The sequence below is a fragment of the Stegodyphus dumicola genome, chromosome 1 (genome assembly GCF_044657685.1).
Source record: "Stegodyphus dumicola isolate Sdum_Otavi_A_Nest chromosome 1, ASM4465768v1".
Taxonomy (NCBI): domain Eukaryota; kingdom Metazoa; phylum Arthropoda; class Arachnida; order Araneae; family Eresidae; genus Stegodyphus; species Stegodyphus dumicola.
Genome location: NC_140768.1, coordinates 133327398 through 133353508, shown reverse-complemented (window position 1 = coordinate 133353508; position 26111 = coordinate 133327398). Strand labels below are relative to the sequence as shown.

The 26111-nt window shown below is 31.8% G+C and overlaps 1 protein-coding gene across 4 annotated transcripts in view; it reads left to right on the top strand.

Annotated features, from left to right (window-relative positions):
* The window catches only part of LOC118198262 (TBC1 domain family member 13), an 88118-nt gene that overhangs the window by 17339 nt on the left and 44668 nt on the right, over positions 1 to 26111 (top strand). For all 4 annotated transcript variants that reach the window (XM_085820819.1, XM_035369903.2, XM_035369905.2 and 1 more), the window contains exons 3-7: positions 5748 to 5821; positions 7684 to 7724; positions 13630 to 13691; positions 22696 to 22789; positions 24414 to 24496. In XM_085820819.1, the coding sequence (XP_085676945.1) occupies positions 5748 to 5821; positions 7684 to 7724; positions 13630 to 13691; positions 22696 to 22789; positions 24414 to 24496 (354 nt within the window). The remainder of the gene's footprint in view (positions 1 to 5747; positions 5822 to 7683; positions 7725 to 13629; positions 13692 to 22695; positions 22790 to 24413; positions 24497 to 26111) is intronic.

The window sequence follows — 26111 nt, the reverse complement described above, 5'->3', positions numbered from 1 at the left end:
TGATTCCACTGATTGATTTTCGTGCCGAATAAAATTAAATTCATTGTGAATTATATTTAAATAGAAAAAGAAAAGAGAATTTTTTTTTTTTTTTATAAAACTAAGAGTGTATTGGCTGACTAAAATCGAGACATGGCTTTTATGGGACGTGGGAAAAAAGAGGATTTGCTGGCTTTAGCTGCTGAATTAGAAATTCAAGTAGATCCAAGTATGAAAATCGTGGCGATAAAAAATGAAATAATTCAAAGTGATACATATGATGAAGCATTTGCTAAAGAAGTGTTTTTAATGATTATTGAAGAGAGGAAAAGAAAAGAAGAGGAACAGTGAAGAAAGGAGAAAGAAGAGCTTGAGGAAAGGCGAAGGAAAGAAGAGATTGAGGAACAGCGAAGAAAGGAGAAAGAAGAGCTTGAGGAAAGGCGAAGGAAAGAAGAGATTGAGGAACAGCGAAGAAAGGAGAAAGAAGAGCTTGAGGAAAGACGAAGGAAAGAAGAATTAGAAGCACAGCAGAAAAGAGAACAAATGGAGTTTGAATTGAGGAAACTCGAAATTGAATCTCGTGTTCGACTAACACAAACTCCACCAACAAATGAAAATGGACATCATAATTTTGATTTAATTAAGCATATTCCCAAATTCAATTTAAGACACGATGATATTGTGATTTATTTAACCTTATTTGAAAGACAAGCTAAAAAGACAAAGATTGATCCTAAAGATTGGGTTTCATGTTTATTGACTTTAATGCCATCTGAAATCATTCAATTAATTGGTAGGAAATCTGAAGAAAATTTTGAAGATTATGAGTACATTAAGGCCATTTTATTGAAGAGATTTAAATTAAATCCTGAAAGCTTTAGAAAAAAATTTGTGATGCACCAAAAGAGCGCTGAAAAATCATGGAGAGATTTTTGCTACGAAATTACAAGTTATTTTGAAGAATGGATCAATGGTCTTGAAATCGCAAATTTTGCCGCGTTAAAAGACTTGATTATTACTGACCAAATTAAGAAAAGAGTACCCTATGAAGTAAGAGACCATCTTCTTGACGACTGGGCGAAGTTCGTTTCTCCCAAATTAGCTGATAAACTTGACGAATATGACAGTGTTCGTAATATCTCAAAACGGACTGGTGGTAATCCATCAGCAGACAGAACTAATAAAAAATGGCAACCTCATTCTCCACTTCCAGAAAGAGCTTTCAGAAATAAATCGCTGTTCGCTGAAAACACGCCAAGAGTGTACCCATCCCGTAAAAGTGACGAACCACAAAAGCCTAGTTTCAAACTAACTTGCTATAATTGTGGAAAAGAAGGTCATACATCTAAGTTATGTACCAAAAATCGGATACCAAGAAGTGCTTCTGCAACAGCACAAAACAACTTAATACAAACACAAGCACCCCTTACAGAAAAAGAAAAACCAGAAGTGCTAACTGCCAAGATCTCTATTCCTGTCTCAAAATCAGTGGACGTGTCTAGAAACATAGATGAATTAAAACTTGTCAAAGTTAAATGTGGAGATATTATTTTAAATGGAATCGTAGACATGGGAGCACAAAGCTCAGTAATCCGTGAGAAATTGGTTGACAACATACCTTGCGAAGGAGAAAGTAAAATAGAGATATCTTCTGCTTTTGGTGAAAACGAAATTACTCCACTAAAGATTTTCCAGATGAAAATTAACGATGATTTTCACGGTAGAGTGTCCATTACGTGTGCTGTTTCAAAAAAGCTAGTTACCGATTTGCTATTGAGTTCTTCAGCTTATGAAACACTCTGTGGGAATATCGAACTGTTTAACTGTGATCGTTATTGGGATGTATCCCCCTTAGAGTAACAAAGAGACAGATGATAAACCGTTACCAGTTGAAGAAAATACTACAAATTTGGCTGTTGTTAATCAGCTTTCCCAAGAAAACATAGAGTCTGGGAAAACAACGAATAGAGTAAGACTAGAATTCAAGACACATCAAGAACAAGACGAAACTCTGAAAAAATGCTTTGAATGGGCAAATAAAAATCAAAATTCATATACTTTCGATGATGGCATATTACTTCATTCCAAATATATCTGTGGTGAAAACATTAAGCAAGTTGTGTTACCTTTAGAAAAAAGAAGGGAAGTCCTAAGAATGGCACACAAAATCCCTCTTGCCGGCCACCTCGGTGAGAAAAAGACAATTCAACGAATCAAGTACTCATTCTTTTGGCCTACTATTAAGCAAGATGTTAAAAAATTCTGTGAAAGTTGTAAAGAATGCCAATTGAGGAGAACAGTTACGTACAAAGATCAAATTCCAATTCAACCTATTGTTAGACCGGAAACACCCTTTGAAGTATGGAGCGTGGATTGTATCGGGCCATTAGAACCTCCATCCAGGAGGGGTCATCGGTTTGTGATATGTGCAGTTGACCTATGCACCAGATGGGCAGAAGCCACCCCCGTCAAAGACATAAGTGCAAAAACAACATGCAACGTTTTGATGAGGTTTTTTACTCAAACTGGATTTCCAAAAGTGATTTGTTCCGACCAGGGAACTAATTTCACAGCCAAACTCACCCGAGCCTTTGAGAACTTACTTGGTGTGTCTCCACGATTCTCCACTCCAGGACACCCCGAGAGTATGGGTGCCGTCGAGCGTTGGAATAGAACCTTAAAAGAGATGATGAACAAAAATATCCAAGAACATGGCAGAAACTGGGATTTGAATCTTCCCTATCTGTTTGCCTACAGAGAAGTGCCACATAGCACCACTGTTTTGTCTCCCTTCCAGATGGTATATGGAAGAATACCACCAGGACCATTATCTTTGCTGAAAGAGATATGGACAGGTGAACGTAACATTCCAGTTACAGCTTCCCGTTCAATTGAAAATTATCTACAGGATCTTTTAGAAAAATTAAGAAAAGCTCATGACATTGCATCAGCAAATTCCAAAATATCTCAAGAAGAGTACACTTCAAGATACAATTTACGTTCTCAAGAAAAGACTTTCAATGTTGGGGACAAAGTCCTCGTGTTAATGCCATCATCATCACATAAATTGCTCAACACGTGGCAAGGACCAGCTACCGTGATCAAACTTACCAGGCCACACTCTGCCAAAATCGAAATGGAAAACGGAAGTATTAGAGAACTCCATATAAATAAGTTAAGGCCATATATTGCTCGTGTAGATCATGTTGGTATCATTTTTGACCAAGATGAAGAGTTTGGAGATATCCACTATGCACCAGCAGATCTTATGAATAAATCTGCTGATGATATCTGGACCCATTTACAAAATTTGAAAGGTGACTTAAAATATTACCAACGGGAAGGACTATTTAAAGTACTAAAATCTTATGTAGATGTTTTCAGTAGCAAACCTGGTCAAGCCAATGTTGATGGTCATGACATCAAGGTTACAGAAGGATGTAATCCGAAAAGATTGAGGCCCTACCGTGTTCCTGTTTCACTTCAAGAGGAAGTTGATCGTCAAGTTAAAGAACTGTTAGAATGGGATCTTATAGAACCCAGTGACAGTAACTGGGCACATCCTATAGTATGTGTTGCAAAAAAGAATGGCGGCATTAGACTGTGCATAGACTTCAGGCTTTTAAATAGCTTCACAATTCCGGACGCCTATCCGATGAAGATTGCTAAAGATTTACTATTCGAAATAGGGAAAGCCAAATTCATAACAGTTCTCGATTTAACCAAAGGATATTGGCAAATTCCTATGAAAGAAGAAGCTAAACCCTACACAGCATTTATCACTCATTCCGGCCATTACCAATGGAAAGTTCTCCCTTTCGGTTTGAAAAATGCTGGAAGTACCTTCCAAAAATCGATGGATAAGGTGCTTGCAAACCATAAGAACTACTGCCGTTCATATATTGATGATGTGGCAATATTTTCTGAAACTTAGGATGGCCACCTCTATCACATCGACCAAGTGTTTCAGACACTGAGAAACGCAGGTCTAACCGCAAATCTAGAAAAGTGTGATTTTGGAAAGAGTCACGTGAAGTTTCTAGGACATGTAATAGGTTCTGGCACTCACTCTCCAGATCCTGAGAAGGTAGAAGTCATCAGAAATCTGTCTAAGCCTACCACTAAAAAAGAAGTCAGGAGTCTTTTAGGGCTAGCAAGCTACTATAGGGATTATATCCCAAATTTTTCTGAGATTGTTTTACCTCTAACAAACCTTACAAAGAAGAGTGTTCCAAATAATATTCAATGGGACTCTGAAAAAGAAGCAGCTTTCAACAAACTTAAAGAAGAGTTGATTAAAATGCCATCTCTGCATATTCCGGACATCAGCAAGCCCTTTCAACTCTATACGGATGCATCTGCTTTCGCAATTGGAGCGTGTTTAGCTCAAAACGACGAACATGGTAAAGAAATGCCCATAGCATTTTTCAGCAAGAAATTAACGCCCTGTCAACAACGATGGTCAACCATCGAACGAGAAGCATTTTGTGTCATCGAAGCCTTGAAAAAATTTGACACATGGATTTTCGGTGCCAAAGTGCAGATTGTGTCTGATCACAATCCCCTCACCTACTTGACCCAAAGCGCCCCTCATGGTGCTAAACTGTCTCGTTGGGCCTTAGCGTTACAACGGTATAACATGACTGTGACATACCGCAAAGGAAGTTCACATGGGAATGCTGATGCTTTGTCAAGGTTAGCTGTTAACTCTTTTCTCTCTCAATGAACTCTGAGCAACATTGTCTCTACGGTGACGGATGTGCTTCTTGTGGGGGGACTTGTAAAGATCGTGACTTGTAAAGATCATGACTTGTGAAGATCGTGACTTAAAGAGAACGTGAAATATAAATAATAGGACAAGAACTTGCATTTTACGGTGTGGCAACAAGAAGAGGATTCGAAAGATTTAGATATATATATTTTTAGAGAGTTTAGGATTTTGAATATTTTAATAGTTGTAAGAGTTTTAACTGCAGTAGTTAAGAGTTTAAAATTTTGATAGTTTAGAGCTGCAGTATTTATTTTTTTGGTTCTGTTTTAAAATTTAAATAAAAGTATTTTGTTTATTCTGAAAAATTAGCTTTATTCTTCCTACAAGATTCAATATTCATTATATTGAAATAAGGAAAGGATTTTTACTCTATCGTTTCCCCAATGCTGATCAACTGAACCGTTTTCACATTGGGTGTTCACTCACAGATGCCTCTCCAAATGCAAAACATATTTCTGAATTGACTGAGGGTTGGCAGGAATGTCAACATCTGATGTTATCCCTACTGGATTGCTGATGCCTGTCATTTTAATTTCACTTTTCACTCAAGCAGCATGAACTTTTTTGGATAACTAGTAATTAAAATATTGTTTCTTAAGTTAAGCTGACCTATTATAGCTGAAACTTGCTGCCATATAAATAATACTGTTTTAATCTTTTTTCTGTACAATTGTATGTTTTTTTCATAAGAAACTCAGTAAGAGAAAAAATATATTGAAAATTTCTTGATTCCTCTTCCTGGTAAGTAATGTTTTAGATAGAAAAAGCAATATAATTTTTTTTAAAAAAATTCTGTTACAATATTATGAAATAACATGTTAAATATTTTTAATACTTGTATGATTAAAGTACTTATAAAGAGTCTTTTAAATAAAGAAGCTAATTTTTTAATATTTATGTTAGTTATGCAATTAATAAAGTTTTTTACCTTTAAGTATTTATTCAAAGTGTAGTACTTTTTCAGTTTACTTAATGTGACGTGCAAATTTTTTGATAGGTTACAGCTATTCACTGAACTGTTTGAGAAAGATACCATAACAGTGACAGAGTTGCAGAAGCTATGTTTCAATGGTAAGGTCCTTTAAATAGCATGAATAGTATTTCTTATTAATTTTTCTTTTAAATTTATTCTATTTTTAGCAAACGAAGCAGTTTAAGAGGAATAAACAAAAATTAATTTTAGTTACTTACTGGCTGGGCCTGTGAAATTACGCTACCTAGATTGATTAAAATATTTATTTTGTTTTGCCAGTTTGGCCATTTTTATATATCATGTATATATATATATCATTTCTGAGGTCATGACTTGATCATGTACAGCCCCCTCGAGCGATGTCTTAAGTGGTACACTTCTCGGCCAAGATTGATTAATTGAAATATATATATATTTATGTAAAGAAGAGTGTCCATCTATTTGTGTCTGTAATTCACACAAATCCACAGTTTTGTTCCAATCATGATGAAATTTTACATACTTGACCTTTAAAACAGGAGGAAAATCACTGTCTACATAAGATTTCGTAAAACCATCCAATGGGGTACACACTTGAAGAGTGCTGCACTTATGACACCTATCGTAGGTTCACATCAACGTTGCTGTGTTCCCGCTATCAGTGAAAGTCATATGTTCTAAACTAGGAATTTGTAATTTTTTTTTAATATAAAAGGTAGATATCAATATTTCTACACACTTTCAGTTTTGAAATCATGTCAGCCATCTTTGGTTCATGTTGCCATTGTTACATATCTGTTATTAGTGCATACTAAACCCATTCAATGACACAGTGTTGTTTACTCTTTAGAACAGCATAGAACCTTTAAAGCAGAATAAGTGCACTGTCTGAGAGTTTTCTGCAATATTTCAAAAATGGTGAAGAAATTGAGTGGATCTTGATTTTCTGTAACCAGTAACAAAGCAAGTATAAATTTTTACTAAAACCTTTAGATGGTGCCATACTAGTTATCTTTTTAAAACTGTGTAGAACTTATCAGAACACTGTAGAATCTTTGTAGAATCATTGAATAAAGCAGAATTTAAGTGCACCTTCTGTCAGTTTTTCATGAAATGAAAATGGTTTTGAAAATACAGTCTGAAAAAAACTAACCCTATCACTATAAATGAAGCTTCTCTGGATAAATCAGGGTTCTTCAACTAGTAAAAAATAATTTAAAAACATATTTGCAGCTGCTGATAGTGGTGATCTTAAGTCAGGTTAATGTTTACTTGATGTAATAATATTTATGCTTTTAAGAAACTAATTTTAAAAATTTTATTTAACCTATTTTTCTTTTATATATCATGGAGGAGTTCCATGGTATAATAATGACTAATTGTTTCTTGGGTTAATTTGCTTAAATTTTCAGATCAAATGTTTATTACTGTTTCTTACCTCACTTGTCTTACTGTAATATCATTACAGTCCTATAGTAAGTCTTTTGATCCCAATGCTGATCAGTCCTATAGTATTTTATCTTCGCAAAGAGCACAGAATTGTAGTTGGTATGGGCCTTGGACACTTTATCCATAACAACTGATTTTGATTAGCACTGTCCCAGTTTCAGAAGAAAATCTTCCCAGGCTGCCATCCCTCTTCTCCTATGACAAAATCACTGGAGAAGACTAATCAGCTCACCATATATTGTAAATGTCCCTTATGCCTCAAAAATACTGTGAACTTGCAAACATACAAGTCTTCTGTGGGATGTGAACCTGGGCTTAGTAATGTAGCAGCCAGCAATGCTAACCACTATACCAATTAGGGTGGCTGTTCAAATATTTTAACTATGTAAAGGTAATGAGGAAAATAATTTTTGATAAATTAATGCTTCTAACAAGGGATTAAAAGTGAAACGAAAATCAAGAGTTGTAATATTCAGGGAATTGGAAAGTTCATGCAAAAGAATCTATTTTAGATACTTTATTTCTTTTTCAGGAATTCCTGATGGATCAAGTTTTCGATCAATGTGTTGGAAAGTAAGTATACTTTGTGATCTAATGCTGACATCCTATCATATTAGCAAATAAGTTATTTGGCATGTTCATTTTTTAAAAATTATGTGTAATCATTTTACACACATTGCAGATGTAAAATTGATTTTGTCATTTTAAGTGAATTTAAAGCTTTCCTAAATTGTACAAAAATTATAAATAATTAATGTATGATTTAATGGAAGAAATACTGGAGTTTATATTTTAATGCATTCAATTTACTTTTCTTTCTTTTATATTTTTATTTATTTATTCATTTATTTTTAGTGTGTATGAGAGAGAAAATGTTATGCATACAGTTGAAATCCTCCTTTTCCTCCCTGTTGTAGCTACTGAAAAACTTATGAAATCAGAAATTAACATGGATGAATTCTTTTGAAGACATATATCTTTTCAAATATGTACTGTATTATAATAAAAAGTTTTATTAATAAAAGCTTTTTTTTATCTGTACCTGTACCCTTTTGCCTCCAGTCTACTGTAACTTGAATTCCATGATGAAAAAGTCTCATTAATATGGTGTCAGGTTGGCTGCAGTATAACAATCATCTGTATCATTGGAAACCACTTATCTGTCAAGAACTACATAAACTATCTTAAGGCTCTTATCTGTCCAAATCTGTAATGCATGATCTGTCTGTTTAGTTATTCATGAAATGTAAAGAAGTGAAAGAGAAAATACAAGTAATTATGTTAAGCAGCAAAAGTTATTTGTGTAAAGGTTTATGGGGCTGATAAATTCCTCCAGTAGTCATCTGTATTAATAGCCTAACCTGTCAGTAGCAAAATATAATGACTAACTAGTTGTAGACCACAAAGCAAACTCTTCCATGGCTGTTGAGGAATTTTTGATAGTGCACAGCACATTCATTCCAACTATAGTGCTTATCATCAATACCTGTTATAGAACAAATGCCTTTTTATGTGTGACAATTATTTTTTTTTCAATTCTTGATATAAAAAAAAAAAAAAGAAAAAAAAAAAAAGAAAGAAAAGAAAAGAAACTGCAATCTTTAGTTTTGTTGGCTGATATTTACTTGTATATTGCTTATGTATTTATTATCTCCAGCTTTTCAAGAGTCTTCCAGCAGATGAACAGCTATGGAACTAGCAAACACTTTTTGCTGTTGAAGAAGGATCAAAGTCTATGGCATATTTAAATGACTATGATCACTGAAGAGCAGTGAACCGTTAGTTTAGTACAGTGGTGCACAAACTAGGGGTGGCCAGAAGTTTTTTGAGGGTCGCCAAATTTTTATGAAATGCATTATGCCTGTATGCTGCATACCATACAGTGTACATATAAAGAGTGAAGCGCCATCACTCACTGTTTAATTGCAATTTCATGCTGTCCGCTCTTTCTTTGACCGTAATGCGTAATGTATGTAAAGTGTGAAGACGCAAGTTTTTCACTCCGGTAGATAGCGCCCTCTTCGCGGTAATTCGCCAGAGATGACGAGGTATGCGGTGTATTTGATAGTCAGAGTGAAGATGTGAAGTGTTTGCATGAAGTTGTAGCATGTAGCAGTTGGCCTGCAGTTGTTTTAGTTTATCCTCAAGTTTTATCATGTGACGTTGTGTAATTATGATTTTTTATATTTTTATCGGGCTTTGCTACTCTTTGTTATCAGGTATGTACTATCATTAGAGAAAGATCTCTGTTAATTTTATTGAATTTCTCAAAAAAAATTATAAAATTTTATATATTATTTGTTTTAGTTTAAATAATTTAACCCGTATCTTCATAATGGATAAATGGGTAATACGTACACCAGGTACATCTTCAACTAACAAACGAACAAATACTGATGAGGAGTCGCAAAATACTGAACTAAATGCCCGATCTAAAAAAATAAGAAAATACAATGAGGAATTTATTAAGTATGGTTTTACATTTTGTGTTGTTGATGATGAAGAATGCCCAATACGTGTCATTTGCTACGAAAAATTAGCAAATGAGAGCATGAAACCAGCTAAATTAAAAAGGCATCTGGAAACTAAACATAAAGAGCTTCAAAATAAACATGCCGATTTTTTTCAAAGAAGAACTGGAAATCTGAAAAATCAACGTGCACATTTAAAGAAATTTACAACAATACCTCAGAAAGCATTACGAACTTCTTTAGAAGTTTCTTATCTAATAGGAAAAACAATGAAACCCCATACAATTGGAGAATCCCTTATCCTTCCTGCAGCAACTAAGATGACATCAATTATGCATGGCGATAAATATGGAAATGAACTAAAAACAATACCATTATCAAGAGATACCGTGTCTCGGCGGATTTCCGAAATGTCACGAAATATCGAGTCAGAAGTCATAAAACGCATACAAAATTCATCTGTATTTGCTTTACAACTGAACAAGACTACCAATATTACTAAAATGTCACAACTAATTATTTATGTTAGGTTTATTTTTAATGAAGATATAACAGAAACATTTTTATGTAGCAAAAGTTTGGAAGGAAAAACAACTGGAGAAAAAAATATTCGAAGTAATAAATGAATATTTTGAAACAAAGTCCCTTACCTGGGCAAACTGTGTTGCGTTTTGTACTGATGGTGCTGCAGCATTAACAGGTTCGAATGAAGGGCTCAGAGGCTTAATTCAGAAGGTGGCGCCTCATATGGTATTTAATCACTGTATGATTCATCGACAAGATAAAGATATGGATGAAGAGTTGCACAACATATTACAAGACGCTGTTAGATCAATTAACTACTTTAAATGCAACAGCCACAACAGCCATCTCTTTTCAATACTTTGCAATGAGATAGGCTCAACGTATGAGAGATTACTGTTACACACCGAAGTCAGATGGCTTTCACGTGGGAAAATACTATGACGGATATTTGATTTGAGAAATGAAGTGTACATGTTTTTAATCGTAAAGAAACATAGATTGGCAAGTTATTTTATCAATGAAGTTTGGCTAGGGAAGCTGAGCTATTTAGTTGATATTGTCGAAAAACGGTTTAAATTTGGGCTTGCAGGGTGAGAATTCAACTATCATAACTTCAGCCAGTAAAATTCAAGCTTTTAAGAATAAGCTTAGTCTCTGGCAAACTGAACTGAATAAAAACAACACCGACATGTTCCCTTGCTTTAACGATTTTATCAAGGAAAATAATATAGATATATTTACATTTAAAAACATCGTTTCCAATCACATTGAAAAGTTAAAGGAAAATTTTTCAAAAAGATTTGAGGATTTTCCTGAAAACGATCTTGGTTGGATTTGTGATCCATTTTCCTTTGACGTATGCAGTTCAACTCTTCAAATTAGTGAAAAAGAGCAATTGATAGATCTAATTAGTGATTATACTCTTCAAAATCAATTTAAGACTCAGCCTAGCTAAAAATTTTGGCTATCCGTGGAAAAACAATATACCGTTTTATGCAAGAATGTCATCAGAGTGTTAATACAATTTGCATCAACGTATTTATGTGAAACTGGATTTAGCAAACTAGTTTCAATAAAAACTAAATACCGCTCGCGTTTAAACCCTGAAGATGATATGCAAATTCCAATTAGCAACATACATCCAAACATCGATGAGATAATTAGAAACTTGCAGCCACATACATCTCATTAAAGGGCAATTTACTGATTTTTGTGTTATACAAAAAGTATTTTCTTAAAATTATAAATAAAATTAATGTGAGTCAGATATGATGATGTTTTTATTCGATGAAACGAAAGAAATGCACGAAATATACATCGTATTTGTGAACATTTATCTCTAGGGGTCGGCAAAAATTTTCTCTCTACAAAAGGGGTCGCAGTCAAAAAAGGTTTGCGCACCACTGGTTTAGTGCATTGCTTGGGTAGAATTTCAAACAGCATTGTTATATGGTGCATTCATTGACTGCATTTTTCCTGAAATATATAGTATTTTTTTTAGTTGTTGTTTCTAGGAAAATAATTCTTTTGCTTTCTGTATGTTTTATTTTAAAGTTATCTTGAGCAAAAATATCGTTTTTGACTTTGATAAACTTCAATTTCATATAGATGTATGTTAATTATGTAGTAGCATTTGGTGTATAAATTGCGTTCTGTAACAGTTTGATTCTGTTTAACTGGAGAGTTTAACTCTTTCATAGTGAAGTCGTCCGAAATGCCCATGCATTCAGAATCGGCAGGTTGCCTGAACACCTTCATCCCTTTTCTAACGGGTGATTTCTCGCATCATGTTAGTGCATGGCTCACACTGGTTTAGAGATTATTAAATAACATGCCAATCATTCTTTTGAAGCAACTAAAAGTAGCTCTCTTATTTAAATGCACCTTCTCTGTCCTGTGTTAAGCTTCAAGGTTTTGCTATTGATGCAAACTGCTTCTAAGGGGAAACAGCAGACAGTGTGTAAAACTGCACAAAGACCCCCAAGAGAGAAGTTATCACTTCACTTAAGTAAGTTATTGTTAATGCTGTAGCATTCTATTTGATACGGGGGGAAAGGAAATCCGTTCCAACAGAAATTCGTATACACGATTGTTTCAGATGTTTGAGAGGACCGGATTTTGGTCCCTGCTGATGCAAAAGAGTTAAACCACTGCTGTTTGAAAATTAGCATTTCACTCCAATTTGTTTTAATTTCATATGAATTGAATGACGTTTGTAAAAATACTGTCTTATGTTTTGCATAAGAATTTTGTAAATATTGATTTATAAATTTACAACAGATATTGGTTTTTACTTAGATATGATAACTTTCATTTAGAAGTTTAAAAGCTAATATTTGAGAGTATATCAGATTTATTATTTATTTAGAAATATCTTTTCAAAATTTTTGTTAGTACTTTGAAGCCTTCCATTAATATTTAGAAAGTAACCCCCCCTGATTATTTTTACTATTTGAAAAAAGTACTGTGCAGTACATTTCCTGGAATCTTTTCATTAAAAAAAAAAAAAAAAAAAGTCTTAATTCGTGCATCAAATTATTAAATATAAAGTAGAACTTTAAAAAGTAAAAGCATTACTTTAGACCATAACTTGATTCTTCCCCCCCCCCCAACCCAATTATTTCTTGCTATGCAGGAAAAGTATTGTGCAACACTTTTTCTGGAATCTGAAGTCTCAGTTTTTGTGTCAGATTATTAAATATAAAATATAACTTTATTAATCCAAATTGCTTGTTCTTACAAGGCCAGTTAAAATTCATGTCAATTCTTATATGTTTTTGTTAATTTAAATAATACAGGGAGATGGGAACTGTGTAATGTAGATGTTTTTAAAAAGCTTAAATTAATTTAGATGAACATTGAAGACATTTTTATTAGCTAATTATGAAAATTAATTTATTGTGACTTAAAAAATATATCATGCACATTTTATTAATAATATATCATTATATATCAATAAATGGGCTTTGCATGTAATTTAATAAACATGGAAAAAATTAACATGCTGTATGTAGGATTACAGTTCTTTTGTTATTTTACAATTCACCGCATTGCCATAACTTATTCTTGTTAAGTTTATAACCTCTATTAAAAATAAAAAGCAGGATGGAAAATATGAAATTTCTTTGCATACATACAGATATAAATAGATAATTCTTAAACAATCCAAATGTCCAGATTTTCTAGTAACTTGTATGGGTTATGATCCTGCTTAGTTTGAATAACTGGAGTTCTATTACATTTTTAACAAAAAAAAAAAAAACTTTTTTAAAAATAATTTTCTTCAATTACATGATATATGATATTTTAAAGGGTTTTTTCTTTTTCTTTTTTAATTCTTGAAAATAAAAACCATTTGTGCAACATTTGATAATTTATATACGTCTTTGATGTTCCTCAGATGGAATATATATATTACTATTAATTTTTATATGAATATACTATTTACTGCATATAATTTTTGTATCGTATTTTTCTTTTAGATTTTGTTAAATTATTTACCTGTAAATAAAGCTGAATGGCCTGCAGTACTTTTAAAGCAAAGGTAAATATATAACCTTTTTTATGCAGTAGTATTTTAAACAATAAATTGATTTCTAATTATCTTAAACTACTGTCTAAAATATTTTAATTATGTAAAAGAAAATGGCTTGTGATAAAACAGAATTGCTTCTCAATTTGTGGAATTAGTTCATTAATTTAATTAATAATTTTCAAATATTTACTTGGGAAATATTACAATCAGTTGGACTGATCCAGAAGTCATAGTTTTTTTAGCTTTTGGAAATGTAAACTGTTACTTATTAAGAGTGAAAGGATAGATATTATACAGTACAAAGTCTGAAATCCGGACTCATTGGGACTTTGGTGATTTTGGATTTTGGATTTTTCCGGATATTAGATCGCCAGTTTAAATCTAGTAAGATGGCATGTAGAAATTATAAAATTAAAAATATGAAATCGGGATTTAGGAAATAATGAAGTATTTATGATTTAAAGGGTATCAAAATTTACAACAACAACAAAAAAAGGGGGGAGCTTAATATTTATTTTTTTACCTTATTAAACGTTTCTTTCAATGTAAGTTTAAGTTGCTTCGTGTTTTGTGTTAATACTTTCTCTTTAATTATGTTGACAGACAGACATCTCTTGTTCAGTTACATAGTTGAAGTCTTGTAACTGCTGTTTCTAGAATTCTGACTAACTTGTTAATTGAAATTTTCTCATTTTCAGTAACTTTTCTGTCACTTTCCTCATTATCGGTAGTGGTATTTTCTAGATGTAGAACATACTACGGATTTCGCAATCCATCAGTTGATTGATGATTGAGAAGCATTGTCATCACAATGAAAAACCTCTTTTATATCATCTTCATTTATTACAGCTTCTCCATATTTCTTTACAAAATTCATTAATTGGAAAATTTCACCTTTGTTTTGCGATATCCCAAAACCTTTAACGTTAGCGGCCATCGTCATCAAATTTAGCTATCCTTCACTATACATATTTGGCTATGCATCATGAGCTTGGCGACTAACAACAAGTTGCGTTAAATTTTATCTTGTTTCTATCTCGCACCGAGACAATTAAGCCTGAATTGTATTAGTTTAGTTATTTATTATACTTATGTCTATTTCTTACATGGGCTTAAGGCTTATCAGAGTTCTGAATAAATAAATTCCCACATATACTTAAGCCTTATTGAGGGCCAGTGCTAGGTATCTTACCGCCTGATACAATCCTAAATTCTGCGACTCGGTGCAACCATATGAGCCCTGGCACTGTTTCTGGGTTTATGTGAATAACAAATCAGTTATTCTTAATTCAAATAGCCCTAAATGTAATCTTTGGGGTGTATGAGTATTATCAACAAAACATATTTTTAGAATATGGGAAGAAATTTTTGGTAAATTTTTCCTCATCAACATTTTTTAGCGCATTTAACTTAAATCTGTAATCATTGCCAAACGTAATGTCAGCATAAAAGGTTACCATACTCCTTTATTATTCAATTACTAACATAAAAAATTGTTTAGGCATCACTACTTGAGTCATTACTCAAGTTGTCATGTTTTGATAAACATGCAGTGATGAAAGGAAAGTATTATAAATAATGATTCGCTAGTTTGGTGTCAGATTAACGATGTATCTATGTGGAATGTTTCGGTTTGAGATGTGTGCTAAGCAGATACGCAGCAACGGAGCCAAATTACTGATCCTACAAATTTATGCTAAAATGATTGTTTCTTCAATAACAAATTATTTATTTAGTGTCGAAGGGAAATTAAGAATTGGGACTCTCCAGATGTTTTATTACGTGCGGAGGTGGAATCAAATGTGCATGCGTAAAGCTTACAAGAAAAATGCTGTTGGTAGTTTTGAGGTCCGGATTTTAGATCATTGCGAATAATGGATGTCCATATTTCGGACTTTGTACTGTCCTAAAGAGGCAAGATTCAACATACTCTATATAAGATACAAAAACTAAGATACGAAATGTACCTTGTAGGGTTTATATTTATTTTAACTAACATTTATTTTAAGTTTAAACTATCTTTCCTGTCAAGCCTTACTTTCTCCTGGAACTGCTAATGCCAGAATATGTAAATTTGAGTAGAACGCGCAAGGATTCAAATTATCAGCGGAAGTATTCTGATTTAAATAGAAGGAAACGAGTTCGGTGTGATATTCTTACTTAGCGAGCGCGGAGGTAGTTAGCGAGAATTGAAGAACCCCGCGTTGCGGCCTATGTGCTTGGCGGGAAGTAGTGGTAATCGTTCCAGTGAGCTTCAAGTCTGCTGAATTAGCAGCGGTATTGTAAAACGCGGTGAGTTAGTTATTTTAGAGAGCCTCGTAGTTAGAATCTTGTCTTTAGTTTCTTTTCAGGTTATTATTTTTATTTGACTGCCGAGTTGGCACCGTCTGTAAGCGTCAAGAGAACGCAATTGTAATTTATTACGTTGAATAAAAAGGGACTTAAACCCTTCACAAGGCTCTATCTTTTATACAAGCTTATACAGTCACCTCTTGGTTGCGTGCAAGTTGGAGGCGTGCAATGTTATAACCTTATTATTGGGTGCAAACAAGAAGTGAAGGAAAAAAAAAACTATCGGGGGACGGACAGAACAGGAACAACATGAATATACAGAAAATTAAAAGGATGTTGGAAATCGACTATAGTGTCTTATATATGTTTGTGGATACTTGCATTTTTGAAATTTATTTAGTTAGATCTTGGACTAAATACTGAAACATAAACTCTAAATTTTTTTCCCCTAATATAGTGTTTTTTCTTTTATTTTTGAAACCTTGTTTGTTATAAGTATCATCAAGATATTATATGTACAAGGAATTTGGAATGCAAAATCATTCAAATTCTATCGGGGTAATGATCCGAAACATAGAGAATTAAATGTTCACTTGTGGTGGTTATACAACTGTCCTAAAGTTGTCAAAACTTCTCTGTATTCTCCAGGCCTAAATCTATGAAATATGAATGGTGTAAGTTGGAGAACGAATAGAGAAACATAACATTTCTTCAAAAACCAATTTCTATGGAGAATTATACAAAATAAGTCATTCTTACATGAAAATAATTTGTTAAATCAATGTCACAGTGCATGAAAAGTGTAATTTTAACTAACGTACATCCAATAAATAATTAAATGTTTTATTATTTTCCTGTTTTTATAAAATATAAACTGTTCGTTCAGAGTGTCTAAATTCTTATGCAAGTATATTTTCAGAACTTTTTATTTATTTATTTATTTTTACAAAAAATGCTTTGAATAATTTTTATCAAAGCAAACTGGTTCTTTTAGAAAAAGGTGATTAATAGTAAATGGGAAAAAATTCATGCTTAACTCTATAGAAGAATATTCATTTCCACATGCTTAACTCTGTAGAAGAATAAATCCCAAAAGAAGAATTGTGAATACTAAAAATTGAAGCAAGCAGAAATATTTTAAGAGAAAACCAAAAGGGAGAAGTGGCATCCAAAAAAAGGGGGGGAAATGCTAAATAGCTGTACATGAGATCTGTTTAAACATTTGTTATGGAGTCTAGAATTCTCCCAAGCCCCCCCCAAAAATTGCTACTTTTTGTTGACATCTTCATGAGACTACAACTAATATTTTTTCTAGATAAAATTCAAAATTTAAGTTTCCTGAAAATAGTTTAGTTCCCTCCTCCCCCCTTATGTTTGACCTATGTGCTGTCTATCATGTGTAAATATATACCTAAATACGGGATCCAATTAATGGGAGTGATACTTTTTCAGCTAGAACTATGGAGTTAGTGTTATTGATCAAGAAGAGATACTCTTTGTAACAAGTACTAATGTTGACGTACATGAGAATAATTGAAATGGACTTAGAGAAATGTCTTAAAGACATCATTTATTTATGTCCCTCAGAGAGCAATAAAAAGCCTTATCAGTTGCACGATTTTAAGTTTCTTTTAGTGATGGAAACTGAATTTCTTCTGCAAATAAAATTTGCAAGGAAGTTTATTTTCCGTCAAAAGAAATTTAGTTGGGTGTTATGAATTAGTGTATCAATATTTAAGTCTGATAAAAACGTCTGACTTTTTGAAATGGTCTCTGATCAGTTCAGTCTTAACATTCGAGAGGGAGAAGGCCATGACACTTGATAAACATGGCGGAGCTTTCCTCCGATATTATCGTCGGAAAGTCATCTGGATTTTAAAATTTTCATCGGAAATATAACTATATCATATTGCTTATTTAATTAAAGTAGCTGAGAGAAAGGAGGTTTTATATACATTATTTTCACTTTTTAGGCTTTTTACAGATATTTTAATTAACTTTGTGCATAAATATAATTGAAAGAACCAAAGAACAAACGAACATTTCACAAAAATTTAAACGCTGATTGAAAACTGCCACTGTCATGATAAATTGGGAAGGGGTTCTTAAGATAATAATTAATATTTTACCTAGGCTCAAGTATTAATTTATTTGCATTTCAGAGTGAAATATATAACCATCAACTTCTATATCTCCAACGTATGTAAATGAAATACGATATAAATTAGCTAATAAATGTGATAAAAAATATTTCATACAAGAAACATACCTAAATCTTATAACAAAAAAGGCCTTCCAACATTCATATTTGAAATGAGATAACCTAACAAACAACCTACACAACTGGCAATGTTTTTAAAAAACACATAAACTATGCAGTGTTTGAAAGTTACCACAAAAAAGTAATAGAACTACTATTTCCAATTAATAAAAAATCATTTAGTCTTTTTTAAATAGCAAGCTCTTAAAAGTACAATAATTAGTAGCAATGCTGATGATTGTGATATATATATATATATATATATACTTGTTTTAGACAACTGACAGATTCTCACGGCCATTTTATTCATTTTTTCAAATCAATAGCATTTCTTTGGGTGCTACACAGAAATGATTTGAATAATATACGCAATAGAAGAACTGAACATTTAAATCTGCTCTTCATTAAATAGCACACAACAAAAAGTTTTTCCCATTTATCATGAATTTTATTGCTATCACAAGCATGTACAAAAATTAACAATGAAGATGGAATGTATTCAAATGTAATAATTAAAAAACATAACTTGCAACATTCGTATTCATACTAAGAGCTATATTACAACTTCCAACAGAAAAATAACAGAACTCGATTTGCACTTAGTGTAAAATTTAATGTTTTTTAAATATTATATGATTAAAATGCAATAATTATGGATTACAATATTTAGTAGTAATGCTGATATTTCTTAACACCATTTCTTTCAATCATATGCAGGTGCATATACATATTTTAGCTTCTAAATTTTAGGATAATAGGAATTACGATTATCATTTATATTCTTTTTAAAATCATTAACCTTTCTTTGCATATTACATAGAAGAGCTTTCAATAATATACACAATAACTTACTATGTGCATTAAAATCTGCTCTTCATTAAACAGCATGTCAAAATCATTTTTTAAAATTTATTGCTTCCTTATTATCACATATATCAAATTAAGCAACAAAGCTAAAGTTATACTTAAATATAATAACAAAAATCATATAATTAAACATTCATATTTATTGTTATTTATAGTGGTTTTATAACATCTGTTCTTTCTATCATACCTTAATATATTCTATTCTTTGAAATAATCATGATAATTTCATTCAAAAAATATATTTTCTAAAATCAGTAAACTTTTTCGCATAAACTGCACAGAAAATCTTTAAATATGCACAGTAGCATACCACATGCATTAAAAACTCTCTTCAGGAAATAGCATACAGTGAAACTTTTTTTAATCCCATTTATCATGACTCTAAATCACAGTTGCAAGACTGACATATTTCACTACAAAGTAGCCCACTATTACGTATAAATATTTTAAAAAGTGAAATAATGACTGAAAGCTGATTTTGGCATTTTTGAAAATGTGTTTCATATTTCTTTGATATGAGTTTTCTAAATATGCAACAACTATGGATTATAATATTAAAAAATAGTATGGACAGTTTCTTAAGACCACCTCTACTTACCATATCTAAATATGTGCATTTATCTTTGGTTTCTGTTGTTTGAGATAACAGAAGATTATCATAATCTCCCTCCTCAATCAATAAATTATCCAAACTTAAGATCTTTTCTTTGCAGAATACACACTGCAATTTCAAAGAATGTACACAATAACCAGCTATATATATTAAAGCATTCATTGATACATTTAACTCCACATCACAGCCATGAAATCATGGACCTTATAAGAGATACACTAACCCAGTGGGTGGGGCGCACGTCACCGACATGTCCGCAAGAAAGAGTAGGGACGATCTGGTTTACTTTAACACTGAAACCTATGGCGTTTGTACCACATAACTGTTTTTAATTATTAAATGTGATACGTTATATAGTGATTAGATTATGAAAGTCACAGTTTTTTTCAAATAGGATTTAATATATCTCATTAAGGCACTTTTTACTGCATTTCGCGCATTTTTTCCACGCGTAATTTTTTTACGCACATCTTTACTTTGGTAAAACAGTAAAAACTCTAAGCACAAAATTTATGAACTTAATTTTGCATACAAATAAAGTAAAATTAAATAAGATTGATAATACGTGATGCTTTGAAATAAATAAGGTAAAATTAAACAAGATCTGATAATTTTTTTAATTTAATGAACATTTTCAGGCAGTGATTTTCCAAACTATAATAACATTACAAAACGATCATTTATTTGATTTTATGACCATTAAATTACTAACATTAAAGTGAATTATTTATTTTAATAATTCATAAAATTTGGAGTGTAATGAAGGGGGGAAAAAAAGATGGAATAAAATCTACGAGCACTCAGATTTTATATTATGCCCAAAAGGGACCTTTTTTAACGTTTTGTGTGTTCCCTTTATTAAAAATTCGTTAAATTTTTACAAAATATGAAATAGATGAAAACAAATTCGACCGTCCAGATGCCCATGTTCGGGTGGAGGATTACATTATTCAAAATGTGAAAGCTCTAGATACTGTCGTTTTTGTCACAGTGCGAGAAACATACATGCATTCATGTAGATTCTTCATTATTTAATTTCTTTAAATATAATACAGGGCGATAATATTTGGTAGCAACAATTTGAAAGGAGAAACGGACATTTAAAGTGAAACAGCGCAAAATGCCGCTTCGAAACTTAACAGCCTTTCTAGGCTACTGCCCCTTTGGGCTAATAAATTAAATTAACAGTAAATAAAAAAAATCTTACGCAGAACGAAAAATAAATTTAAAAAATAATCATTATAAAATACAACCAAATTAATTATTACGGTTAAAATACAATTTTAATATTAGAATTAAATGTAGGAGTCAAAAGTTTTTATCACTATGATATATCATGAAATATAATTGAAATAAAATTCCTTCATAGAAATTGCGCTACCATACTCATCTATAATTTTTAAAAAACAGCATAATTTAGAATTTAAAAAAAAACTTTTAAAAATTCGTTTTAAAATATTTTAGTATATTTTTCTTATTTATACCAATAAAAAGCATAAAAATTGCAAGAGAAAATTGCTTATTTGAAATTTTCTATTAGTTCAGATTTAAAATATTATTTTCTAAAAGAAGTAGTTACAAATTTTCTTTTAGCATAGAAAAAGCTAAAAAAATATCCAGCCCTAAAAGCATGCAACAGCTTTATAATTATTTGGAACGTTAATTATGCTTGATAAATATGCTAAATTTTTTTAAATCGATCTGAGTTTGAAAAATAAAAATATGTAGAAATTCTAATTTGTGAAATGAGGCGCTACAACCAATTTTTTCTTGACAATTATGCACACTGCAATAGTCAACCATTGTAAGTTTCTGCAAGTCGTCCCTACTCCTCCAGATGTGATGAAGGTGTCAACCCGGAATGCGTCAGAAGAGGGAGAAAAGCCATTTGGGTTGGTCAATTTCTTATAAGGTCCATGCGTGAAATATGCATGGATATGCATCGTGTTTTAACATTGAACGTTTTCTTAGAATTCTTAAAATTGCCCTAGTTTTATCTGTGAATACATCTTCACGCACAGTCATATCTTTGCGAAAATGTTTTTCACAAACTTCATTTAGATGGTATGAAATTCGTGCGAGGAATCTTATGGTACCAAAGCTGCTTTTTTGCTTCATCCGTTGGAAATTTGTACATACTCACATAATTTTCAGTTCCAGCATAATTAGAATTGCACTTAGGTACACAACAATGGTTAGGCATTGTTACAATATTAACAAAGTCAGCACTAAACAACAAACTATATTGACAAATTTAGAGCTTTACAAGAACGTACACACGCCTCGTGGTAGTTACAAAACTAATGGTGGAAAAACGATGGACAGAAAGCATGACTCATCTCTGACTTGTTCGACGAGTGTCATGGCCTTCTCTGTCTCGAAGGTCACTGTTCAATACAACTGATGTGTGAATTTTATTGGAAAAGAGAATAATAATATTCCCGTCTCTCTGGGGCTGCAAAGAGCTGCTGTTTGCAAGAATAAAATATTACCACAAATTTTCAGTTGCAGGAAGGGGGAAGGGGGGGAAAGGTGATGTTTTCCACCAGTGTGGGCTGCAACAGTCAAATCAGTCTTAGTTTGTTCTAATTCTACCTAAAATATGAAGTACTTACTCCTCATAATGAGGGTATTTCTAAATGGTTTACTGAGGGGTTACCTGAACTTAATGGTTACCTGAGGGTGGTTAAAGGTAACGAATAAGGTCAAAAATGTAATCCAGGAAAAAAGATAGCTGTGTGGCCCAAATCAAGTTGTTTATCAGCGAGATTAAGAATCCATCTGGTAGATAAATTAAAATGGATTTTAGTGAGCTTGACTATAACCAGACTGTTTGATTTAGAATGTTATGTTAGAAGTTAGTTTATATTTTTAATTTTAAAGTAAAGCTTCTTTTTTGTTTGTATGCATACTGAGTTTTATTTTGTTATATGTTTCTCTCATATCCTTCACATTTTAATTGTACTTTCCTTTCTAAACAGAAATTTATATGATCATTTTGTAGAAGAAATGATTGTTACACCAGGATCAAAAAATAAAGCTGGATCTCGTATTGATGTTACTTTAGACGACCATGTAAGACCTTTTTTTTTTTTTTTTTTTTTTTTTTTTTTTTTTTTTAATGAAGTGCATTTTTTTAAATTTGTATATTGTCTATAAATATGAAATTTTTTGTCTTTTGTTGATTGGCTCACTAATTTGTGCTTATGGTGTATTCCTATAAATACTATTTTCTCTCAACCGTAATTACTGTTTTCGTTTTACTTATGCAAAATAAATATTTTGGTCTAATATCTAATTTATCGTGTTGTGATTATTCAAGGTATTTAAAAATATCTGACAAAAATATAGAGACTCAGAGAGAGGACCAAAATAAACAGATTTTATAATGGAATGTAGGTGCAAAAATGATTCATTGAGGTGGTACACAGTAAAAGCATTTGGCTGGCATAAATGTTTATTCCCTCTGTGAATTTCAAGCAATATGCATTGTTACATGAAGCACTTGGATATGATGCACTTACAATTAACTGTAAAGTAAATTTTATACAAAGCCTGATGTCAAAAATTTTCAAAATTTTTAAGTCCCATGAGTCATACATCTGAAAGCATCTTAGCTAGAAAAAGAGTGAAGAAGCAGTGAGAAAATTACTAAACAGTTGGGCCAATTAAGAGAAAGAAATAAACTTCATTTTATCTCTGCTAATTTCTTCCAATGCTGTGTAACTTCAAGGAGGGGAAAAAACTATGAATATGAATAAAATTCTGTGAAAATGAAGGAATGAAAAGAAAGTAAGTGTGAATGGCTTAATTCCTGAGAAGCTGTGTTGCATAAAGATGTAAGTTTTATAGGTTAAAATTCAAAAGCCTTCCTTAAAAACATGTTTCTGTGAGACAGATAGTCCTCCATTTTATTCAGTAATCAAATCTATTTTAAATGCTTGCTTTCATTTTAAAAGAAACATTGTCATTATCTTCTTGCAAAGATTTTGAAAATTTATTCTGTAATGCTTTTTATCTCCTAAAAGCGATACCATTAAGCATATTTATTTTGGAAGAAAGGTTTTTACTATAAGAAACTGTTAAAAAAAAATTGTCAACAGATGGAAAACGTCAGCAAATAAACTATTAAATTTTATGCGCATTTATTTTTATATACAGTAAAAGTCTTATTAAGCCTCATTTTTATAAACAAAGTATTTATGTAGAGAAGTCACAGAGCACTTAAGTTTCACTAGCTTCACATTGTGACCAAACTGTTTGCTAGAATTGTATAGGATGCTTGCCAGTTCGAAGTTTAAAATTATATGGAGCCTGTTTTGATACTTTACAGTTTTGAAGAGAAACCATAATTCTACCTGGATCCTTAAACATGTTAACTAGCACTTTGTAATATAACAGAATCACTACAGTAGCAGAAAATTATAATGATAATTCATGCAAAAGTTATTTCATTAATGTTATTATTGATAGTGGCTTCTGAATGTAGGCATCACATTCTTCGGGAAGAGATAGTTTCTTTTTGTTAAGGTCTGTTGCAATAAATGTTTGTTTTGCTAATCCAATCAGTCAGAATCTGCTGTATTTTCCAACCAGTAACATTTCTTATACAGAATTTATATAGAATCTTTATATAGAATCTGTAATATTTCTAATAAATTCTTAATAATAATAAAAATTTTTTTTTGATTATTTCTAGCCTCTTAATCCTAATCCTGATGGGAAATGGATGGCATATTTTAAAGACAATGAAGTTTTACTGCAGATAAATAAAGATGTAAGGTAAATATTTATTTTTGTAACAATGTACATATACATTTTATTTCAATTGGTAATATGTTCCAAATTTCCTAGTATTACTGTTGTTGAATCTCATTCTAAGCTGCTAAGGATCTGATTGCTCATATGAACAAAAACACTGGAACTAATTGAGTTGTGAAAATTTTAAATTAAGGCAGATAATGCTCTGTCCTTGAAGAATGTTTAAATTTTCATTTGTTAAAATGTTATTATATCATAACATTTTTCTAGTACATTGAAAAAATTGTGGCAGCGTGGATAAAATGATTGAATATTGGTAATTTGTCTATGTTTTAATTCCTGGCAAATGAGCCGTTGTATAGGTGTTTTCATGTTTTCACCATAACATATTTTTGCCATTTCATGTTTCCGCCATAGCATGAATGAGCCACTTCCTAGTCCATTTCAAAGCCATTTCTATGTATAAGAAGATAACTATCATGTACTTTCCTTTGCCTTAATCACTTCACTATCATTTTTTTTATTTAATTAACTCTTTAAGTCATCCATTGTGCTATACTTTATGCTCTTTCAAAATTTGCAAAGCTAGCATTTTGTTTCATCTTACTGTTTATTGTTGTTGCAAAGAAACTGGTAAATTTCTTCTCTGTACAGGTGAACTTGAAATTGTAATTGAGCCATATTTAGACATTAAGTAGTATAATAAAAATATACATGTTAATTAACTTTAGGCAAAAAATGGGTGCTTGTAGAATTTTGTGTGTGATTTCTTGGACTTTCAAATAAAGTACAGTCAAAAGTCGTTAATTCAGACACCCATAATCCGGAATGATCTATAATCCGGACCTCAAAGCTAGAAACTTTCTGCGCATACGCCGCATTGACACATGCGCATAGGCGTTTACGCGTGCGCTTAAGACCTTTACGACAGCGCGTGTGCGTTTAATGTATAACGAACGGTATAAGCTAAAATTATCTAATTATCTATTTCAGTTAATGTTGATGATTGTGTTGTTCCTTAATCTTCGAAGTGGATCCGGCTTATTATTTTTTGCAGACTGTAAAAGCAATTTTATGAAAGTTAACTTGAACTTTCGATTATGTCAAATAGAATTTCCGATGCTGGAGCTCCCAAAGTATCTACAAAACGAAAGTATGTTTCGATGTCCATCAAACAAAAAGTGGAATTGCTGCAAAAAATGGATAAAGACATGAAGAAGGTGACAGAGAGGTTAGTGAAAACAAAAAAATTTCGATTGACAAGTTAGTCGGTATTCTCGGCACAGCAATTAACGGGACTTGAACAGTGGAACTTTGTAACTGAACAAGAAATTATGTCTGTTTATAGAATTAAAGAGAAATTATTATCACATAAAACGAAGCAACTTAAACAACTTACATTGAAAGAAATGTTTAATAAAGTAAACAAATAAATATTAAGCTTTTATTTATTTATTTATTTATTTATTTTGTAAATTTTGATACCCTTTAGATCATAATTGTTCTTTATTTCATAAATTACGGTTTCATATTTTAATTTTAGAATTTCTGCATGCCATCTTACGAGATTTAAACTGATGATCTATAATCCGGAAAAATCGATAATCCGGAATCGCCGAAGTCCCTAATTTAAACA